Source organism: Chaetodon auriga, chromosome 21 (assembly GCF_051107435.1).
Source record: "Chaetodon auriga isolate fChaAug3 chromosome 21, fChaAug3.hap1, whole genome shotgun sequence".
In the NCBI taxonomy this organism is placed as follows: Eukaryota; Metazoa; Chordata; class Actinopteri; order Chaetodontiformes; family Chaetodontidae; genus Chaetodon; species Chaetodon auriga.
The window spans coordinates 19,341,664-19,362,188 of NC_135094.1; the positions used below are offsets into that span (position 1 = coordinate 19,341,664).

The 20,525-nt window shown below is 41.7% G+C and overlaps 1 protein-coding gene across 1 annotated transcript in view; it reads left to right on the forward strand.

Moving 5' to 3' along the window:
- Positions 1 to 18,891, forward strand: part of vopp1b (VOPP1 WW domain binding protein b) — a 39,192-nt gene extending 20,301 nt beyond the window's left edge. Inside the window, exons 3-5 of the mRNA XM_076761512.1 lie at positions 7,659 to 7,736; positions 10,450 to 10,583; positions 13,108 to 18,891. Of these exons, the coding sequence (XP_076617627.1) occupies positions 7,659 to 7,736; positions 10,450 to 10,583; positions 13,108 to 13,313 (418 nt within the window). The 3' untranslated portion in view covers positions 13,314 to 18,891. The remainder of the gene's footprint in view (positions 1 to 7,658; positions 7,737 to 10,449; positions 10,584 to 13,107) is intronic.
- Positions 18,892 to 20,525: the final 1,634 nt, after the last annotated feature.

Consider the following 20,525-nt stretch of genomic DNA (forward strand, 5'->3'; position numbering starts at 1 on the left):
CAGCAAAAGAACACCCGCCAAATGAGTTCATCTGACCAAAACACAGTAATGACGAACCATCTGTTAGGATGAGTCTGATGAGCAAGACACAATCAAACAAGAGAATAATAAAGAGTAATGAGAATCATTCACTATCAAAGTGGGCCAGGGGTCGTTATCTGTGCATCCATGTGTACAACAGAAATCACACTTTTAGACTTTAGATTGCTTCTTAATTGATTATTATTTTAATTTTAACTTTTAATTGTACTTTGGATTGAATCTATGTTGCAGTAGAAATAAAGCTCAGCGCTCTTGCTGCAGCCCACAGCGTGCCTCACTGACTCTGGAGCAAAGGGTACTTATATATGCAACTATTCAGGGACTACAGCAGGAACTAGCATCTACATCTGCATGTGGCATGGTGCAAAGACTCTCCTGGCCTCAAGGGACCGTGGTTGCTCATCCCCAATCAAGTGTTGAAATGCCAGACAGACTGCGAGTGTGAGGCATGCGCTGTCATGCTGGCTGTCCACGCTCATCTATCACACAACACACATTGCAGTATGGGGACTGAAATTTTGTCCCCATCGGAAGGTGAGTCCCCACAATGTGACTGTGGAAACAGATTTATGTCCCCACAACGTGTAATACACGTCCACACACACACACACACAGAAGGACACCTTGTTGTTATTTCAGATGCATTAATGCAGCTCTCCTGCTGCTCTCCATACACTGATCAATCACAGTTGGCCTCTGTTCTGAATAATTGTCTCGCAGGCGGCTCGGCCAGCCATTCGAAACAGAACTTTTTAAAGTTTTGCTAGCGAAGCAGAGTACGTGATGAATGGCAGCATTACAATCCACCTGTGTCCGTTGCTTTGAGGCTTGTTACAGTGGAGGAGACGTCAGTGTGCTAGAGTGAGTGTATACAGGGAAAGCTGTACACCTGCAGAGGGAAGCCTAGTTTTTACCTCTGCTCTTTCTTTGTTCCCCTGTTGACTCGTGCTTAAAGCTGCACTAATCCAGATTTTTGGAAGAACAATGGATAAAATGATTGTATATAATGTGAAAGGGGTTGTTTCTAGTGATGAACCCACAGAGAAACTTTGAAGTTCTCTTCAAGTCTTCACAGTGTTTTAGCCCCTTTCAGCCCACAGCTTTACTGTTTTAGTTCAGTCTCAAAGCTCTCTTTAACCAGGCAGCTGAGAGTTGGTGGAAGCCAAAGCGAGGTGAAATAGTAAATATTAGACTGGACACAAACACACGCTAATGTTGCTGTGTGTCTGCTGGTTGAGCAAACAGCCAGATGTTTGCAACAGGTTATCAGCAGGGTTCTAAATTAACTTTTTTGATCACCAGCCAATGTGGCTGGTGACCTTCTAAAGTTACCAGCCAATCAGAATTTCCACTAGCCAAATTTTTTCCCGGTGAAAATAAGAGATTATGAGTGCCACTGAATACATTTGATCATTTTATTTACATTGTTGGCATGAAAAATGCACAGAAAGTACAACACATGAAACAAAATATACACAGAAAGTGCAAACATTTAATTTATACAAACAAAAAATGCTGTCAGATTTATTATTTTATAAAAGACATTTTTCCAGTAAGTATTTAGTATCATGACATTCCTAATAAAATGTATTTTTCCTTTCAACTTAAAGTGTTCCTGCTTTCCTTCTTTAATATGAAATATATATATGTAACAGCCATGACTTAAACACTTGCAAAAAATTGCATTGGTAATAAATTGAATTATGTATGTACAACTAGAAAACACAAACAGTGCAGCAGTCAGTAGTGCAGACTCCTTCGGCTCTCCTGATGACTTCGGGCACTCTCATGGTCCTTTACTGCCTCCACTTTAAAATTATTCGTCTTGTTTTTTCTTTCGTGTACAGGCGGCAATCCTTACAAAACATGACGGCATTTTCGTGATCAAACACAAGCCATTCACGACCTGTCAGCCATTTAGCGTTAAACTTTCTTTTCTTCGTTTCGCACGCTTTGTCGACATTCTCATCCCCTGCCTCCTTCCTCTTCTCGCCCCCAGACGTCTGTCCCAACCACCGCAGCATTTAGTTTAACTTTACTCTTTACTTTTAGCTAGCTCAGTCTCCTTTTTTACAGTTTATACGCCGCAGTTCATTCTTCTTCTTCTTCTTCTTTGTGTTTGCGTTTCCGTGGTTTCTCGCGCCGGTTGCACTACAGACTGTAGTGTGCCTGCGCACAGCCAATGGGCGTCTTGTACGTCATCACGTAGCATTACGACAGTGTTCATGGGAAATGTAGGACAGACTGTCCAGGGAACAAATGACCAAGAACTGTAGAGCAGCTCTGACCGACATGATTGCCTAATGCATTACCGGCCAAATTGGCTAGTAAGTTTTTATTTACACCCGCCAATATGAATTTTAACCCGCATTTGGCGGGTTGGCGGGTGTTAATTTAGAACCCTGGTTATCAGTAACAGCTTCATGAGGTTAGAATATATCGTGTTGTGTTAGAGCTTGTTCTGTTGCCCCCAAGTGGCCAAAAATCAATGGATGCATGTTTAATGCAAACATATCGTCGGACAAGAATGTCAATTTGGTAATTTCACTTAAATCTTCACTTTCGACAATATCTGCACGTGACAACTGCAGTATGGTTAAGAGTAGGGAAAGAACAGAGTGACAGTTCATTAAAAAGGTGCACGTTAGCTGCAGGTCTGTCACTGATGGCTCCTGCATGAAAGTCAGATTCGCTACATCCTTTCATCACCTGGACCTCCACAGTCTTGCTTTGCACATAGAGGGCTCACGACTTCCTGCACTGAACGTTGTCACTGGGCGTAAATTGTGAGGAGTGAATCATCCTCTGTGGACATAATTCATAGGGATCCTGGACTGGTTTGAGGACAGTAACTGGCTTTTAAAGGTATTAAAAGCTGAAGCACTAGAGTTTGTTGTGCTAATTTATGTACTTCCACTGCTCTTTGATATTGCATTGAACCTGTTCCAGAGATGTGATGTGATGGCTGGCCTTACCTACTTAGCTCACCCTCTCTGAAGGCTTTGTTGTCATATGATGTACCACTTTGATACTTACGTTGTATGCTGTGAATTTTTATGACTCTGAGTTTTCATCTTGTTGAATCTTATTTACAAATGAGGTCAATCAATTCAGGTCCCTAACCCACATATCGTTACAGAGAAATTCTAAACACTGTGTCTGTAGACTTCGATTCATAAATACATATTTTTCTTCCAGTGCAGTTTGTAAATGCAACTTATTGTACGTGAGGCAGTGAGTATGTCATATCTGCAGCGAAAAAACTATATTTAAAACATCACCAAAAGGTGTGTTTGTCTGCAGTGTTTTGAACTGAAGATGCTGCAGTGTGTCATGTTGGTAAAACACTAAATAAAATATGCAACATCAACAGAAAACATGTACAAGCCCAGAACAGATGAATCACAATGACTTGATCCTCTAACTTTTCCTCTCATAAGGTTCACGTTTGCGGTTTTGAACAGGTCTTGGATTGACTGCTATTGGTCCATACACTCATCATGAATAGAAATCCATTCCTCGGAATGAATCATAGCAACTTGAGTGATCCTATCTCCATCATCAGGTGGTGACATCACATGGTACCATTAGATGATAACCAGTGTTACTGTGCAAAATATGACAATCAGCTGATCGTATACCATGAGGGACACTTCAACATCTAGTCAACATCAGCCATACTTTAACACACCAAATTTTATATGCCCATATGCAGACAAAGAAAAATTAACAAAAGTTATTTAAATGTTTTTTGTTTTTTTTTTGCTAAATGGGAAGACATGTTTCATCGTATGTCTGATATCCAGTTTCCAGTTTTGTAAACCTGCTGCATACCTTCAAGCTCAGAATCAAAACTGCCCCGCTACCTGCAATTAGCTCGAAATCCATTCCGGATACGACCTGACACATGAATAATGATTAGCCTGCTGGCCACAAACTGACCAGTGGGCTAATGAAATGTGCTCGAGCTGCTGCTTGGCAGTGCAGGCAAAGACAGGAGGGCTGCACAACAAGGAGCTGAATAAATGTTAAAAAGGAAATACTGCAGATGAATAAAGATGCAGTGACACATGCAGATTGCACTGCCAGGAGCACCCTCCTTGTTGTAATTTATTTTCCAGCTGCTCAGACCAAATCCATGGCACACACACATACACACACACCTCCAATACTAATATTATGCACAGCTGGCGCAGCTGGCACAGTGTGGATGCCTTCATTACTTATTGAAATCTTCCAACATGACACCGTGATCGAACAGTTAACTGACCTTATGTGCATTCCTGACACGGGTGAGCTGAAACGTTCACAGTTCAGGCTGTAATTGAGATCATTTGTCGAATAGCAGCAGACTAGCAAATCTTCACGCCATGTTTTATGACTTTGTTTCGAGATTTATGGACTGTTCAAGAACTTTTTTTCCATTGGATAAAGTACATAAGACATACATTAATTTAAGCCTATGTGTGTTTTTGAAACTTCTCTTGGGAAGTGACTAGCCTTTATCTGAACATCCTCTTCCATAGTACTCATGTGTTATCTGCGTTACTTTTTCTTATCTGTGCCTCCTGTCTGTTGGCATTATGTCCATCAGCTCTTTCCCATTGAGGAACACATGTTGTTGATTCAGTCAGAGCAAAAATGAATTCCTTCAATGATTCATCTGACAAAACAGACATGGGGGTTATATGCATACATGCATGGGTTAGATATGGGTGGAGAGGTGATTTTAATGTCACAGCACAACAGATTTACATCTGTACATAATTTATCATGATATTCAAGTGGATATAACTCATATTTTTTTCATCAACCACAGAGCATAAAACTTTATACATTCAGACTCCTTTGTCATGTATTGAGCACAAGTAATCCATATTGCTGTTGCTTCCTTGTTAGATGACATTTAATGGATTCAGTGAAGGCTACACAGATAAACTGCACAGTTGAAAAGCAAAGTGGTGTGCAGTCATTTTATGAGAGCAAAAATAGATCTGCCGACTCTGTGACCTCAGTATCTACGTATGCACGATGTCAAGTTGTGACAATATTTGGCGTAGCTTTAATTTCTTTGGAATGTGGCTTATGTAGTTTCAGGGGCATGTCCAGGGGCGTGGCCTGGGATGTGACACTGGCTACCTGCCCAGTGAGAGGGGACCTTAGTTCAAGCCAGCTGTTCGACGAATATTTTTGAAAGTGCATTTTCTTTTGCATATGTACATCTTGTTAACGATTTCTTTTCAGGACTTAAAAAGCATGCATTAATGTTGTACTTTGATCTGTTTGTGTGTGTACATACTTCATGCCACCTCTGCATAACCCCAGTCAAAAAAATCTGGACATGTCACTGTGTCGTTTCTCCATGGATGGGCATTGTATGGATAACACCACATATGGATTTATGTAGTAAACAAAAAGCTAAATGTTTCAGATTTTAGATTCTTCCAAGTAGCTGCCTTTTGCTTTATGGCAGCTTTGCACACTGTTGGTACTCTCTCAACCAGCTTCATGAGGAAGCCACCTGAAATGCTTTTCCAGCACTTTTGAGTTGGCTGCATTTTCTTCACTCTGCGGTCCAACTCATTCTGCATCACTCTCCTTAGTCAAACAGCCCTTACACAGCCTGTATGTTTTGGGTTATGGTTCTGTCGAAAACCAAATAATGGTTCTACAAAGCACAGATCAGGTGGGGTGACATGTCACTGCAGAATGCTGGTAGACATGCTAGTTAAGTGTGCCTTGCATGTTAAGGCTCGAGAGACTAGGAAGGCCAGGATCCAGAATGCAGGGACAGGAGAACAGGTTTAATGATCAAAATTCAAAGTAACAAACAATACAACAAAAAACTCAACAAGGGGGGAAAAAAAAAATCACTAGAGCAACTAAACAAGAAGGAAACAAAAATCTCCACGAGGGCAAAAGGCACTAAGCAAAGTAACAAAACTCAAAATCACCTCAACAAGGACTCAAAATACTAAAGAACAGTAACAACAGAAAATCACCTCAACAGGGAGGACACTAGAAAATACAAAAGGCTGTGTAAACTTGAACGCCTGGCAAGAGACTAGAGAGCAAAGCGTGGTGAGACATGAGGGGCCTGGACGAAGGAATCATCTGCCACAGAGGAGCTGACTTAAGAAGCCACACGCTAATGAGGGCTGATGCGACTCAGGTGCGTCTCAGCGGCGCAGCCGGAGGAGCTCAGCCCCGCCCCCTGCCACACTCCAGACTGCAGAGAGGGAGAGTGAGAGAGGGAGAAACACAGGCAGAACAGAAAAAACAACAAGACCACAGCCATAACATTGCATTTTGAATAAAGCGGCAACAATATCACCAGCAAAGCACCCCAACACCATCCTACCTCCTCCTCCATGGTTCATGATGGGAACCACACGTTATGTTTTAATCCATCACCCTAGTCTAAGAGTGAAAGAACTCCATGGATTCCCATGTTGGTGCAGACCTTAATGGTCCCCAGAAGATGAATCCTTAAGAGTCTGCTGAAGAGGTGCACAGACAGGTTCAGGTGAAGTGGCTTAATATGATAATTGGACAGCCCCTCATGTACAGTTACTGCTCCTCTTTGTGGCTTTTACGCACTACTTCGTAAAACACTTCCGCAGCCCCATTCAGACAGGATTAACATTAGAGCTGAGGAGAGCCGAGGAATGAAATGATCGCAGTGTTTCACAGTCATTTAACTCATTACTCTTAAGCAAATGGAAAGTACAGAATATGACCTGTCGTAGACATGGACCTTCAGCAGAACAGAGACAAAAGAGACAGCCAGCAGCCTGTTCAGGAGGGCAGGTGAGAGAATGTACCCAGGAGGAGGTATGCTGCCCAAGTTCTGGACAAGTTGAAGTTTTGACCAGATGAGTTGAAACACATCTCAAATGAACACAATACAATACAAAAACACCACAAACCAAAGTCACAGAAGTGGTCGTACAGTTCAATCAACACCTCTCTAACACAGTTTAAACAAAACCTGAAAATTACAGGATTCATTGCAGAACTTTTGTATTAGACTGCATTTATTTTAGCTAGAATGTGACATTACCTGTTGTGTAAACTGACCTTGCTATTGGAAATATGATAAAATGATTGTGAACTGACCTTTCAGGTTGAAAATGGCACCCGGTAGCTTGTGCTGTCGCTCATTTCCTTTTAGGAGAAAGTTATTTCTCATACTCTGCTATTGGCCTTTCAAACAGTCCAGATATTTCTACAGCAGACTCTGGAGTTTTGACATTTTCACACAATGACGGCAACTTTTCCCCCTCAGAAAACTCTACTTAGCTTCCAAGTCCATTCAGACGGCAGAAGCTTTCTAAAGGACAGTGCAGAGAACTCACAGAGAGAAAACTTCTTCAAGCAGACTTTATGTGAAATAAGCAAATGGAAATAGAATTTAAAGGAGGAGCATTCACACAACCTTCTCAACCCTTTTTATCATTTGTAAAGTACTGTGTATGTATACTCTAAGGCTCTGGTTGACAGCATTGTGCTAGCATCACTTAGCCAGCAAGTGGAATTATTTAGTTAACATGTTTACTGTTAACTAGTCGTGCTTTTGCTGACTTCTCTGCTTCTCTGTGTGCCTTTTGTTGCAGATGTCGTTCCTATGAGGACTGCTGTGGGACTCGCTGCTGTGTGAGAGCCCTGTCCATCCAGAGACTATGGTACTTCTGGTGAGTCACAGTTTGGACTGTGTCTCTTACGAGGATGGATAAACTGCAGCACAGATTCCTCCTCGTTTTTCGACGTTATGTTAGCAATGTCAGCATGCATGACAGCCCTGTCGTTTACAGTAGATCCAGTATATAATGACTAAAGATTCTGAACTCTGCTTACCTGAAACACATGCTGATGATTTTGCTATGCTCTGCAAAACTTAAGTGGGCTAAAATGTGCAAGCGCTGTGGGAAAATGTCTAATTATGATTTTACTGACTGATATTATGATTGAGATGAGTAAATTGCAACTGTTTTCTTGAAATTAAACTGCATGTCTGTATTTGCTGTCAACATAATACTGAAGAAGATATAATCATCCGTCGCGCCTGATAATGACAGCGTGATATCTGATGTGTGACTGACTCCACTGAAAGCCCTGAACTGTCGCTTCACAGGCTGACTGGATGAGCTGATTCACAGCTTTGACTTCTGAAGGTCTCAGTTCAGAGCTTTAAGCCGATCCACATTTAAATAATGAAATTGTGTTCTTAAAAGAATCTGACCTCTTTGTTCAGCATCTTAACTTTGACACCACTGCGCTAACTGCTAGCTACCTGTCTGAACTGATGTGAGCCAATCGCCTAGACTGTCAATGTAGAAAAAGACCACCTACTCTATTGATCTTTTCTGATCAGCAAAAAGTCAGACTTTATATTCAGCCATCAAAATGATTAAGAGTGTTTTTTTCCACAACAAAACCATCCTTGGTCAAGGGGAATAGTACAGACATGCAGAAATACAGAATGACACACAGAAAGCATAGTAAGACTCTCATTTTGTAGCTCAGCCAACTCACAAAATGAATATCAGTGAACAGTAGCTGAGTAAATTTACCAGTAACAGGTGTTACTACAGCCAGCGGGATCATTGGTTGCTGGCTTAGGCTTTGACTTGCTTCTACTGCTGGTTAAGACACTATGATTACTAAGCAGTAATAAAAATTTCAGCTCTTATGATTTGAGTTCAAGTTGTGCTTGCAATATAAAATGAATTTATTGTTCAGCCCTACACTTATTAAAAAGTGACTCCACACTCGGTCTGCTGAACCGAGCACACTCCTGCTTTCATTTTGATTATGCTTTTTGAGCTGGAATCAGTTGCTTGTGCCAACAGTGTGCTAAGAATGTGTTTGTTGTTTTGCTCTGACCAACCAAAGGACAACAAATGTGAATTAACTTGAAGCTATAATCTAGCATCGTTCATCAAATGGTGACATTTGTGTTGAGCTGTACTCTGTCCCTGTAAATTGATTAAATAGAACTTCAGAGACATTCTGAGACCACTTTATAACTTTTTCTGAGGCTCCCAACCACATCTCAATTCATAGAATGTTGCAAGGATAACGTATTTTTTAGCCAACTCTAAAAAGCAAATGGGATTTTTCCATTGGATTTTGGATTATTCCAGAAAATAACATCTGTGGCAACAAAAGTTGGGAAACTTACACATTTTGCTCAGCAAAATAATCTTCACAAATTTTCACCACATTTATGATGTTTGAGGAGTAAATGCCATCACCAGATGTAAAACGCCACTACCACTGAGCTTCCTACTACATTACACACTTTACTATAAAGGGATACAAGTCGGAAGGTTTGAGTTACAATAGCTTGCCAACCGCTTTTTTGAAGACACATAAAAGCTCCAACATTTACTGATGTATTTTATGTTGTAGTATGAAACGTGAAAATCTCTGAAGCATTTGTTAACCATAGACCTTATTTCAGGCATGTAACCAAAAATCTATTAAAAAACCCCCACTGACTTCACGAGAAGGGAGCTGGAAGTGCAAGTGTTCATTCCTGCAGCACTCTATGGAGGTTGCTCACCATGTGACCTTGTTATCACATGAACATTGTTCCATACTGTACCATTTTGGTCAAACTGCCATTTTCCAAGGTCAAAAATGAGCTTTAATGTTTATGCTTTGCATAAGGTAGATAAATATAGATTAGTGTTTGTCTAATACAGAAGTTTTTGTTTTTTAATATGTCATAAGAAGCTTCTCAGTAACATAAACATGAGAAATATTTGAACTTCAGGCACAATGGAGTATTGTCTGTCCAGATTACCGTAGCTATTGCTCTGCACATCTGAGCCAGTGGATAGTTGATGACCAGATGGATGATGAACTGAATCCCTTAAATGAGACACATAATTCAAGTTTCTCTGAAGTTAGAAGGGAAGAGAGACGGACATGAATGTGTGGCTTTGTGAGCCTTTGTGATCAGTCGATGAAAATGGATTGTTGGATCATTGTGCTGCTTACAGGACGAAAAAACTAAAGATGCACCAGAAATGAGAAACTTATAACCAATAAAAATCTGCTTAGTGTCAGCACATCCTCACAGGGAATGCAGATATTACTGAATACATGTTTCTGTGGGATGGTGGATGCATTGTGGGGGGTGGGATGGGGGGGAGATGTTTTTGTTTTTTTTTGCTGTTTGCATCTAGGTGAACCTTTGCTGTGAGTGTTTTTGGTGGTACTGTATCTCTGTGTCTGCTTACAATATGGCAGATAATATTTACACAGCATTTAGAATATCAGACACCAAAACTTCCTCCATCTTCCTTCCTCTCTGCAGTCTTTCTGCTCTTTCTGCATGGGTGTGTTGATGATGTTGAGTTATTAAAAGGTCTGAGACATCTTTTGTTTTTCTCTCAGGGTGTTGCTGATGATGGGGGTGTTGTTCTGCTGTGGTGCTGGCTTCTTCATCCGCAGAAGGATGTATCCGTCCCCTCTGAGAGATGAGCCAGCCTTCAACGTTTCCTTCACCAGGCACCCTGTCACCACACCAGGTACAGCAGGATTCAGATAAATACACTAATGAAAAGGTGGCAAACACAATGTCTAAAATGCCTTATTAGGAATATAAGGATATTAGGGATAAAAATGAGGACACGTAGGACATTATGAAAGTTTAATTTAAATTTTGGGCGGAGGTCATGTATAAGATACAATGTGCTGTGAATGTTTATGGTCCTGGACCAATAAATTGTTATCAACATTGTGGCCGTAAAGGATTCTTCAATTAAAACTTGAGATTTTAGGAGAAAGTAGGGCAGCTGATAAAACTCTGAGTCTTAAATGAATGGAATTTTTACTGTGTGTCAGTCAGCCAAGCAGAAAATTGAATGGAGTGCTCCAATAATAACCACCATGTAAAACTAAATTCTGCAGGCAGACTAAATACTAGAAAGGTGACCTAGAAGAGGAAGTCATGACTAGTTTCTCTCACTGATGAACAAAATAAAGTCAGTCACAGGCTGCTGGTTCAAATCATTTCTGAGATTCTACTGTGAGAATATGAAAGGATTTCATAAGAGTTCATATGGGGCTTTGGATTGCAGCCACACGTTTTATCCCAGAAGAGATAGATAAGGAATCTCAGTGATGTGACTGTGCCAGCGATAGCTTAGACATGAAGAGAGTGAATGAACGTGAGGTGAGGACACTGTCACTGACTGCATTCAAAACCTCATTTAATAATTTGATGAATGGTTTCGGTTTGGCCTTTTTACCTAATGATCCATTTGGCTGCTATATTGAAGTTATGTGCTTTACTGTGAGCAGTTATTGATAGTGCTACCAAGGAATTCTGGAATGAGAGTGAAAGTTGGAATCCTAAAGCTTTTTTTTTTTCATCAAACATTTAATTGGTTTAATACTATTTTTGGAATCATTTATCTGCAATAGCCATTCACTGTATTCACATTTTGTATTTGTTGCTAGTCTACCATTCTTGTGTGAGATTCAAATTGTGATCTCATGACCAAGGAAATTAATGGGCAAGTACCCAGTTCTTGCATGCATAACTCCCACTGGAGTAGACAAAGACTAATCAGTTATTTGGCATATTTGACTGGTAGAATATGTGGACTGCCCTGAAAAGACAAGTCCATGCAAGAGAGCCAACATTTTTTTTCTGAAATCTACCATTTCTGCCAAGAAGAGCAGGCAAAGACACAAGTAGAAATCTAATATAACTGTGAGTGGGTTTCCTCACCACCTATAAAACCAAATAGAGTATAAGAGATACACCAGCTGTTCCTCTGTTGTACTTTTGACAGAGTAGCTGCTTAAGGTGTGTTTACTGTTTGCTTACCTTTGCAAGTACACAATTACACATTCCAAGCACTTGATGTTACCTATGAAGTCTATGTAGTCCCTGTGACCACAGTGGAAGGCTTTGAGCACAAGGTGAGCAGCTACCTCTGCAGACAGCAGGGCTTGCCTCGCAGCTTGAGCTGGCCTGTATGGGAATAGCAAAAAGCTCAGGCTCCCATTCAGCTCTTTCAGGGAGGAATTCCTTGTGGTATGGGCACAAGAACACCTGCAGTACACCGGATCGAGGGCCAGCAGGCAGAAGCTCAACTGAGGCACATGGTCTTTCCTGGGAGTGTGTGGCAGGGCAGGAGCTCAGCATCAATCTGATACAACAGAGGCAGAAGCTAGGGCAGGAGAAGATGCGTGCTTCAGTAGAAGAGTGAACAAGCAGAGCAGTGGCTATTCAACAACAGTTCGCCTGCATGAATTGAGACCAGGCAATGGAACCGAAAGTCACCTGGCAGGATGTCTGGAAGTGAAACCCTCAGAGGATGAAGTTTTTGATTCAGGGGGCCTACTCCCCAGTCCATCCAACCTGTTTACAGAACACTGAAACACCTGCATGCCCCGTGTTCCAAGAAAAGGGCCCTCAAACACATCCTGAGCAGCTGCTCCAAGACACTAGGTGAGGGATGCTGTTGTTGGAGACATGACCAGGTCCTCAGGTCAATTGCTGAGGCAATCATCAAAGGGATCAGTGACAGTAGATACACTCAGACTACAGTCAAGACAAGCACGTTCATCAAGGATGGAGAGAAGCCAAAGAATAGACTCCAGAGCTGAAAATCCAACCCATATCATCCAATTCTCATTGAGACCAGATATAATTTGGGTGTCTGAGACCACAGGACAGGCCATCTTGCTGGAGCTAACTGCCACGGGAGGAGAGGATGGAGGAGGTGAAAGAGAGGAAGAGGGCAAAGTACCAGGAACTGGGAGAGGATTGCCACAGAAATAGGTGGTGGACCAGTGCATGCCAGTGGAGGTAGGCAGTGTGGGGTTTGCAAGCCATTCCCTCGGCAAGGATTATGGAACCCTGGGCTCTCGCCTGGATGAGGTTGTCTGTTGTAAGACCTGAAGGTGTATGTCAGAACATACCACTAATAACCATGAGTAGTGTATGAAAGATGACAATGTAGGTAGCCACAGACCACACAGACTATAAGCAAGTGAACTGATACTAAATGATGAACCGTGTCTCTTCTTTCTTGACAGTTTCCCAGCAGCCAGGAAGTATGCAGGGCTTCGGGGTCAATGGGATGACAGGTGGTGACCCAGGGGTGACCATGACACACCCAGCGTATCCAGCACAACCTGGCTCTGCCCATATGATGATGGGCTCCTATCCTCCACCTCCGTCCTACTGCAACCACCCACCTCCGCCCTACGAACAAATATTTCAGAATAGCGACAAAAAGTAACGTCTGCAAGGAACTGAGGAGATGGAACTTGACAAGGAAAACGGGAAGGAAGGAGGCGGTTAGAGGCTGAGTTATCAGGATATTCAGATGAAAATGAGGAAGAGGGAAGCCTGCCAATTGTTTGCAACTGCTTGTGGATATAAGACTTGGAAAACACACAATCTCTTGTATTGTGGAAAAGACCAAAAGAGGCCAGATAACCAGAATCTAGATGCACAGACACACACTCCTTCACTCACTTACACACACTGCTTCATTTACTCTTGATTTATGTGGATCCATGTGTACAGTGGCCGTGTCAGCCTTGTTGAACTGAAGATGAGCGAGGATGGACCGGTTCAGGTTGAGGTTTTGGATCCACCCACTGTCACCTGTCTACTCCACCCGTCCAGTGCAAGCACAGCTGTAACTGTACAGAATGGAAGAGAAAATGAGGGTCAAACTCATAATGTATTAAAATGCTGGATACTCTTTGTCTGAGGGGACACTGTTTTAACAATTAAGGACTTTTTTCAACTAAACAGCTGAAGCGTGTAGTCAGGTAAAATACATGATTATAAAAAGACATTTTGAAAAGGACCATCTCTACAAATGGTTCTTAAAAGCAATTTCAAGGATGACACTTAATAAGTTATTTTCTATCCAGCATTTTACTGCAAAATGGGCTCTTTAATTTCAGATACCACGGTATGTTTTAAGTATAAATTGAAATTTTATGCCCGAACATTACACTGGAACATAACCACTCCTTAAAGGCAGCTGTCACTGATGTGATCAACACCATACTTTTCTCAGCTAACCAGTGAGGTTATCCGTAGCCACAGATTAGTCCTGTACAGCTATCATAGCAAGTGTAGGGCAAAGAAATTCTACATGTAACACTAAAACACTAAAACGAGCAGCATACCATCAGCCACTTTTCCGTCTTGGCACGGCTGCATGGATGTACAGACATGATGTGATGCACTGTAAGGCCACATATTAAAAATATTTGGGTTAAATTTAAATAAATGAGCAAACAGCTGAAGGGACATATTGCCATAAACAAAATCTATGTGCTGATATTGAAGTTATATGAACTTCAATATCAGGAGGGAAGTGGATGCAGATGGAGGGAAGTCGATGCAAATGGTCATTCTTCTGCTCTCTGACTGTGATGTTGATGTTGTAGTGTGTAGGAACTGCAGCAGTGATCCATATCCCTCATCTGACATTTCTGCTGAATCGTTGAGTGTTATGTGGCATGAGCCTCGTGCATCAAGCTGCTTCCCAGAGTGGCTCAGGGCAACTGTAGGAATCCATTACTTTGCATCCTCTGTCCTTACATTTTCAATGAAAATGTAGGTGGAAGCAAAATCAGTTGCTTGAGACTGACTGCTTCTGTTTGGCCATTCACGTACCTGTCTGGGTTTAACTTAATGATTTTCTCCTTAAGATTTATGTAAAGATATTTATTTTTTATTTTTTTCAAGTTGCTGCAACAAACTCATTATGCCTCACAATTAAAGAGGAATACAGTAAAGTTGTCATGGTAACACAGTTTCCGCTTGGGTGAGTCAAACCTTAATTGCAATCCAAAACATTTTCTCAGTGCAGTTAGTGAAAATATCTGGTGACAATCAGATGAAAAGGAGCCAAACTGGACCAAGGGGGAGAAACCTGTCATGAACTAAATCTGCCAGAAAAGAAAAGGATTGTCCAGTTTGTGGCTGCAGGTGTGGTGAAAATCAACACGTTTACCTGCCTCTGAACATTCTTCCTTTTCATTGCAAATTCTATTATCGGTCTGGGCTGAAGCCTGGAGGCAATTAGCTATACATATATATACACTTATATATACGTATATAACACACACCTGCCAACACCTCTTAAGCTCACTGATTAACAGTGGAAATCACTGCACGCAGCTGTTTTTCACCAAGACACGAAACTCAAATCACAAATTGTTGTTTTTACATTTGTGATCACGTTTGGATTAAACAAACAATGCATACATGCAATATGTTAATGGCGGGCTTTATTTTTAAACTTTGGGGAGCGCCAGGCCAGCTGTCCTCTCTGCTTTATGCTAAGCTAGGCTAACTACATCCTGACTCCAGCTCTGCACTATACTATTTAATATTTATATTAATAATTCGCATTTTATGTAAGGGTTCAGTGTGGTTAATGTGGCTGCATGAGAGAGAGGGAGAGATTATCTTCTCAGAAAGTCCTAGATGCTCTGTGCAGGACGTCCAGTCTTCCTGTGGTGGAGATGAAAGAGAAGGCAGCAGGTTCAGAGGCAGATGAAGCCTGTCCACACTGCATCAACACAAACCTCTCCTGTGCACAGATCTTATGTCTGTGTTTAGCATGAGTTTAGATTTAACAACTGATACGGCATTTGAAAGGTTCTCATCTGCAATCTTCAGTTTTAGCATACGAACAACAACAACAACAACAACAACAACAACAATACACATCTAGCCCTCATCCAGGACAATGTACTACCTGTTTCCCAGAACCTGAACATTTATATCATCATATATATATTTATATCAGCCAGCACCAGCAACTTCCTGGACTCTTCACTGGTTCCCTGGCAACTGCACAGCAACTCCCCCTGGTCGGGAAACAGTTTGCCACGTAACTCCCATCAGTCACATTCTTTCATTTTTATACTCTGTGCTTGCTGTTAAACAAACAATTACAACATGTTCATTAGTGAGCTTCAGAGGCGACGGTCGGTGGATTGTTTTGTCTCTGGACTGAGCCAGGCTAGCTGTTCCACCCAGTCTGTATGCTAAGCTATGCTAACCAGTTGCTGGCTGTAGCCTTATATAAGTATATGGCACAGACATAGAAGTGGTATCAATATTTTCATCAGATTCTCAACAAGAAAGCAAATAAGGACATTTCACATGGAGTTGGGAGGAGGGTTGAATATGAGAGGGAGTGGATTGTAGGACGTAAAGGGAAACTGTGCTGAAACTGAGTCAGCGCTGCACAGTTTAAAGAGGGAGAGGGACAGATAGGACACATGTCCTAATATATTCCACCTTTTTAATAAAGTAGTACAGGAATTCCTCTGCTTCTTCAGGGCTAATTTCAGCAGGAGAGGTAGAGGTGCGCTCACAACAGAATCAATAACCTTAAATGAGATTTGCAGTCATGGGAACTTTTGGAAATCCAACTGCAGAAAGAGTCTTTGGTCTAGAGTCTTTAACAGCAGCCTGATAGTCATGTGACTTCTCAGGATGTCACAGGAGACTTAGAACCTATTATCCTTCCATGTACGTTCAGCTTTTCTGCATTGCCTCCTGAGACTCCGAGTGTGCTCAGTGAGCCGTGGAGGAGGATTATACTTTTTTTGTTCTACTTTTGAGAGAAGCAATATGGTCAAGAATAGAGAGGCAGATACTGGTGAAAGCCATCAGGGCTCTGCTGCTGCTTAAAAGAGCTCGAGGTTAAGGTGATGGAGATAGCTTAAAAGAGTTTAGAGTGGCACAAAGCTTACCAGTGAGAGGAGATAAAGGAGCGTTAAAACAGCAGCTTTATTATCTGATATGTAAAAGTCAACAAGGAAACACTGGTGAGGACCAAATCGAAGGTATGGCCTTTTTGATTTTAATTAAAGACTCATTATGATCTAGGAAATCATGGGTAAGACAGAAGTCAGCATGGATGAGTACTCATATTTCAGTCATATTGGAGTATAATAATAGAGATGAGCTCAGAAGATTCATCAGTAAAGCCATTTAGCTTAGGAGGTCTGTGTAAGAGTGAAAAGCAGAACTCAACCAGAAGCTAAGGAATTAAAATTATGTCAGATACAGGTGGATGTGTTGGTCTCTAGTGATTGGTTAGTGAAAATCAAATCCCGCTCTATCACGGAAATCGGTTAGAGGGGATGCAGTGTCATACTGAAGATGGAAACAGAGTATAATGAGTTGACAGTTCTGCCTGATACCAGGCGAGTTGCTTGGGTGCAGTGGACTAAAAACTAGCCCCGAGGGGAGGGTGGCCGGCACACAGGACTGATGGGCCAGTGGTGGAAAATCCTGTAAATCCAGGACATTGAATGTGTTTTTGAGTGGAATATCCTGAGGCGGATGAAAGCGATAAAACTGCTTGCCACAGTGTTTACCTCCAATAACCTTCACCAGACCCATGGCAGGGAGTGCAGCTGGCTGGGGCTTTGGGTTTAGCTCCAAGGAGGATCCAGGGACCATCAGGCTGGTTAGGCACATCTTCTGCAGCTCTGGCAGAGACAGAGCAGGACCACGGAAGAGTGGTGTCTCAATCCAGCACCAGAGCTGAGCAGCTGAGGGAGCAGGTCAGGCTGGTCCTGCCTAGATATCACAGCCAGAGGAGCACAGGGCAGCAAGATGTTCAGCCTGAGCAGTAACAACAGGCGAGAACTCTGAGATGAGCTTGTCCTTCTGTCTGAGTTCAGCCTCCAGATCACTGATGGTGCTCTTCAGCTTTGAGAAGCTAAGATGGCAGGACTCAAATCCAGCCGTGGTTAGAACGCTGAGCAGACACCAAATTCACAGTGACCAGTCAACAAACACTCCAATCAGTAAAAAGTCTCCAGCTAGCAAAATATGTGAATTAAAAATTACTAAAACAGAGTGGGTGAAAAATTGCTCTGCCCTTATCAGGCTGGAAAAGGCTTTGAAAGATTGACTGAATGTCAGGAAAACAACAGGATAAGAAATAATAGCTGAAACCTGATATAAATGTCTTATCAGAATCAGTTCAGATTAAATCAACCAGTAAAGCGTCAAACAAACTGTGTCCTGTCATGAAAGAGCAAACAAATATATTAGTCAAATACTGACAAGTGAATTTACACGAGCTTACTCCTCATAGCTTTGCTTGTAGAAAGGTGTCAGTGTAGCTCCGGAGTACAGAGGGATGTGGTCGATTAGCTGAAGAACACAATGACTGAGTAACCTTGGCTTTTGGTTCGCTTTTGGACTTTTGTGCTGCGGTAAATGCCGAGATGATGATGTGGTAGTTTCAAGACGTAGCTGTGCTCTTTCTGTACCACAGTTTCACCCCCCACTGCCATCCCATCTCCCATCGCTACACTCTTTACAGCTCTGAAAACACAATGGGCCTCATGCAAGAACATTTTCATCGTTACACACACAGAACGTTCATTTTACATTACATTTTTACGTTGATTTGAACTTCAAATTCATTCAGATCAAGGCACATTAAGTCAAGCAAGTGTTTCTCCCCCTGTGGAGGAACACAGATGGTCTCTATGTGACTGGTATGACAGGTCTGGTCTACTTGTGCATTTCAATCATACTTTAGAGAAAATACTAAATATGAGAGAGGAGAAATTGGTGAATCACCCGAATCTGTTCGTTTGAATCTTATATGAGATCCATGTAGACTGAGGACTTCGAGTTATTATAATTAAATCTGGTGACAGTAACAGGTCCCACAGCTTCACACCTCAGGCTGCTGACAGTTCCAGGTTTAAAATTACCTGTCTCAGCAAAACTGAAAAGATGTGGTTTGTGTCTTTTTTTGAGAGGAGTAAGCATTTATTTTGTGGCTTGCATGGCTAAGTTAAAAATGACAGTACAATACTGACAGCATAGGTGTAGTAAAATCAAAAGCATTACCCTTTTAAAGGCACAAATATGCTTCTGGATGATGTTTTTGTTGTTTTTTTTTTGTCATTTCTTACACAAAAAGAAATTTTACCTCTATTATTTCAGAATTATGAGACAGTATGAATTGTGACTTGATGTCCCTCAATAGTAGAAAATGAATGAATGGCACCAGATGTGGATTAGTACAACAGCAAAGCTTGTCTTGTCGCTTTGTTAGGATACTTTTAAATAGTGTTTTATGAGATGTTCACTGAGCAGAGGGAGCTTGTCGCTCTGCAGCTCAGTGATTTCATGTTTTAGCTTGTCATGCTCATCAGCTGCTTCCACATTAAACAGCAAACATGTTCAGTTTCCTCACAGGGGCAAGGCCTCTCAACTTTTCAAAAGGCAGGTTAAATTTGTTCGAAGCCAAAACGACTTGCTCAAACAAGTCCTCACCTTTGGCAGAGCCGTGCATGGGTTGCAAATCCTCCCTCGTATCACAAACATGGCCAGCTGGGAGGTGTTTGTTGTCTCTGTTTCATCGCAGGCCACAGGGAAAAACTGGAAATGTCTTGCAGTGTCCTTCGGTGTTTTTTCAATATCTTCACTCTGTGACGGTTCTATGAGACAAACTGACATTTTGGAACAGTTTAACTTTGTCTGGTGCTAGCAGCTCCACAGCAGCAACATGGCACTGTGTCACAAGTTCTCTTTCTAAATGAGGTTTCAGCTTCTTAGCTATTAGCTCGCTTGTCTGCAGAACACTGTCTCTGTCAGAATGCGGTCTATGAAAGCTGCTTTTTAGGCATCCAGACTCCACTGAAGAGTGTTAACTTTATCCAAGCACTTTTATCCTTGCAGCTCATCCAGTTTAGCATGTTTCAAGCTGTAATGATGCTCAAGACTGACCACTGCGAGTGCATCACCACAGACTAAGCACACTGGCTTGCCTTTTACTTAAAAAAAAATAAGATCTTTCATCCATTTCTCTTGGATAGCACAACAATCTGCATCTACTGTTCTTGACAGTCGCATGATGCATTGATGTCATTACTAACATAAACGCTGTGTGCGTGATGCGTTCTACTACTGTCAGAAGAATTTTGAAAATATTTTTGAGTTGCTTATTTTGTATTTTTCGATCAAACGATCCTGCAGGCCACATGTGACATTCCCCATCAGCTTTAGAATGAGAGCAGGGCCCCATGCAGCAGCAAAGTCTCTTTAGGTCTCCGGCTGTTGGATATTGGGCACACACAGCACACTATAAAAGAAGGTATTCTGTTTAATCATGTCAAACTATGCAACAGATACTGGAATTGTGAAAGCATCTTAATCCTGTGTTCTGTCTCTCTGCTGTTTTCATCCTCTCCCTGTTAACTTCTTCTCCTTTTCTTCTGCTCTGAGGCTTTTAACAGCAAATACCATACACATTGTAAAATATGTAAATAAACTTCACTTCTGATAAAATCTGATACGCACCAATGGATTTACTGGAAGTGGTTTGTTCACAGTGATACTGTATTTTAAAATAATCACATTTCCAACCTCGTTGTTTCTCTGCCTTCAGGAAGGTGAAAGCAGTGGACTGTGTCAGAGGCAGACAATGGACTAT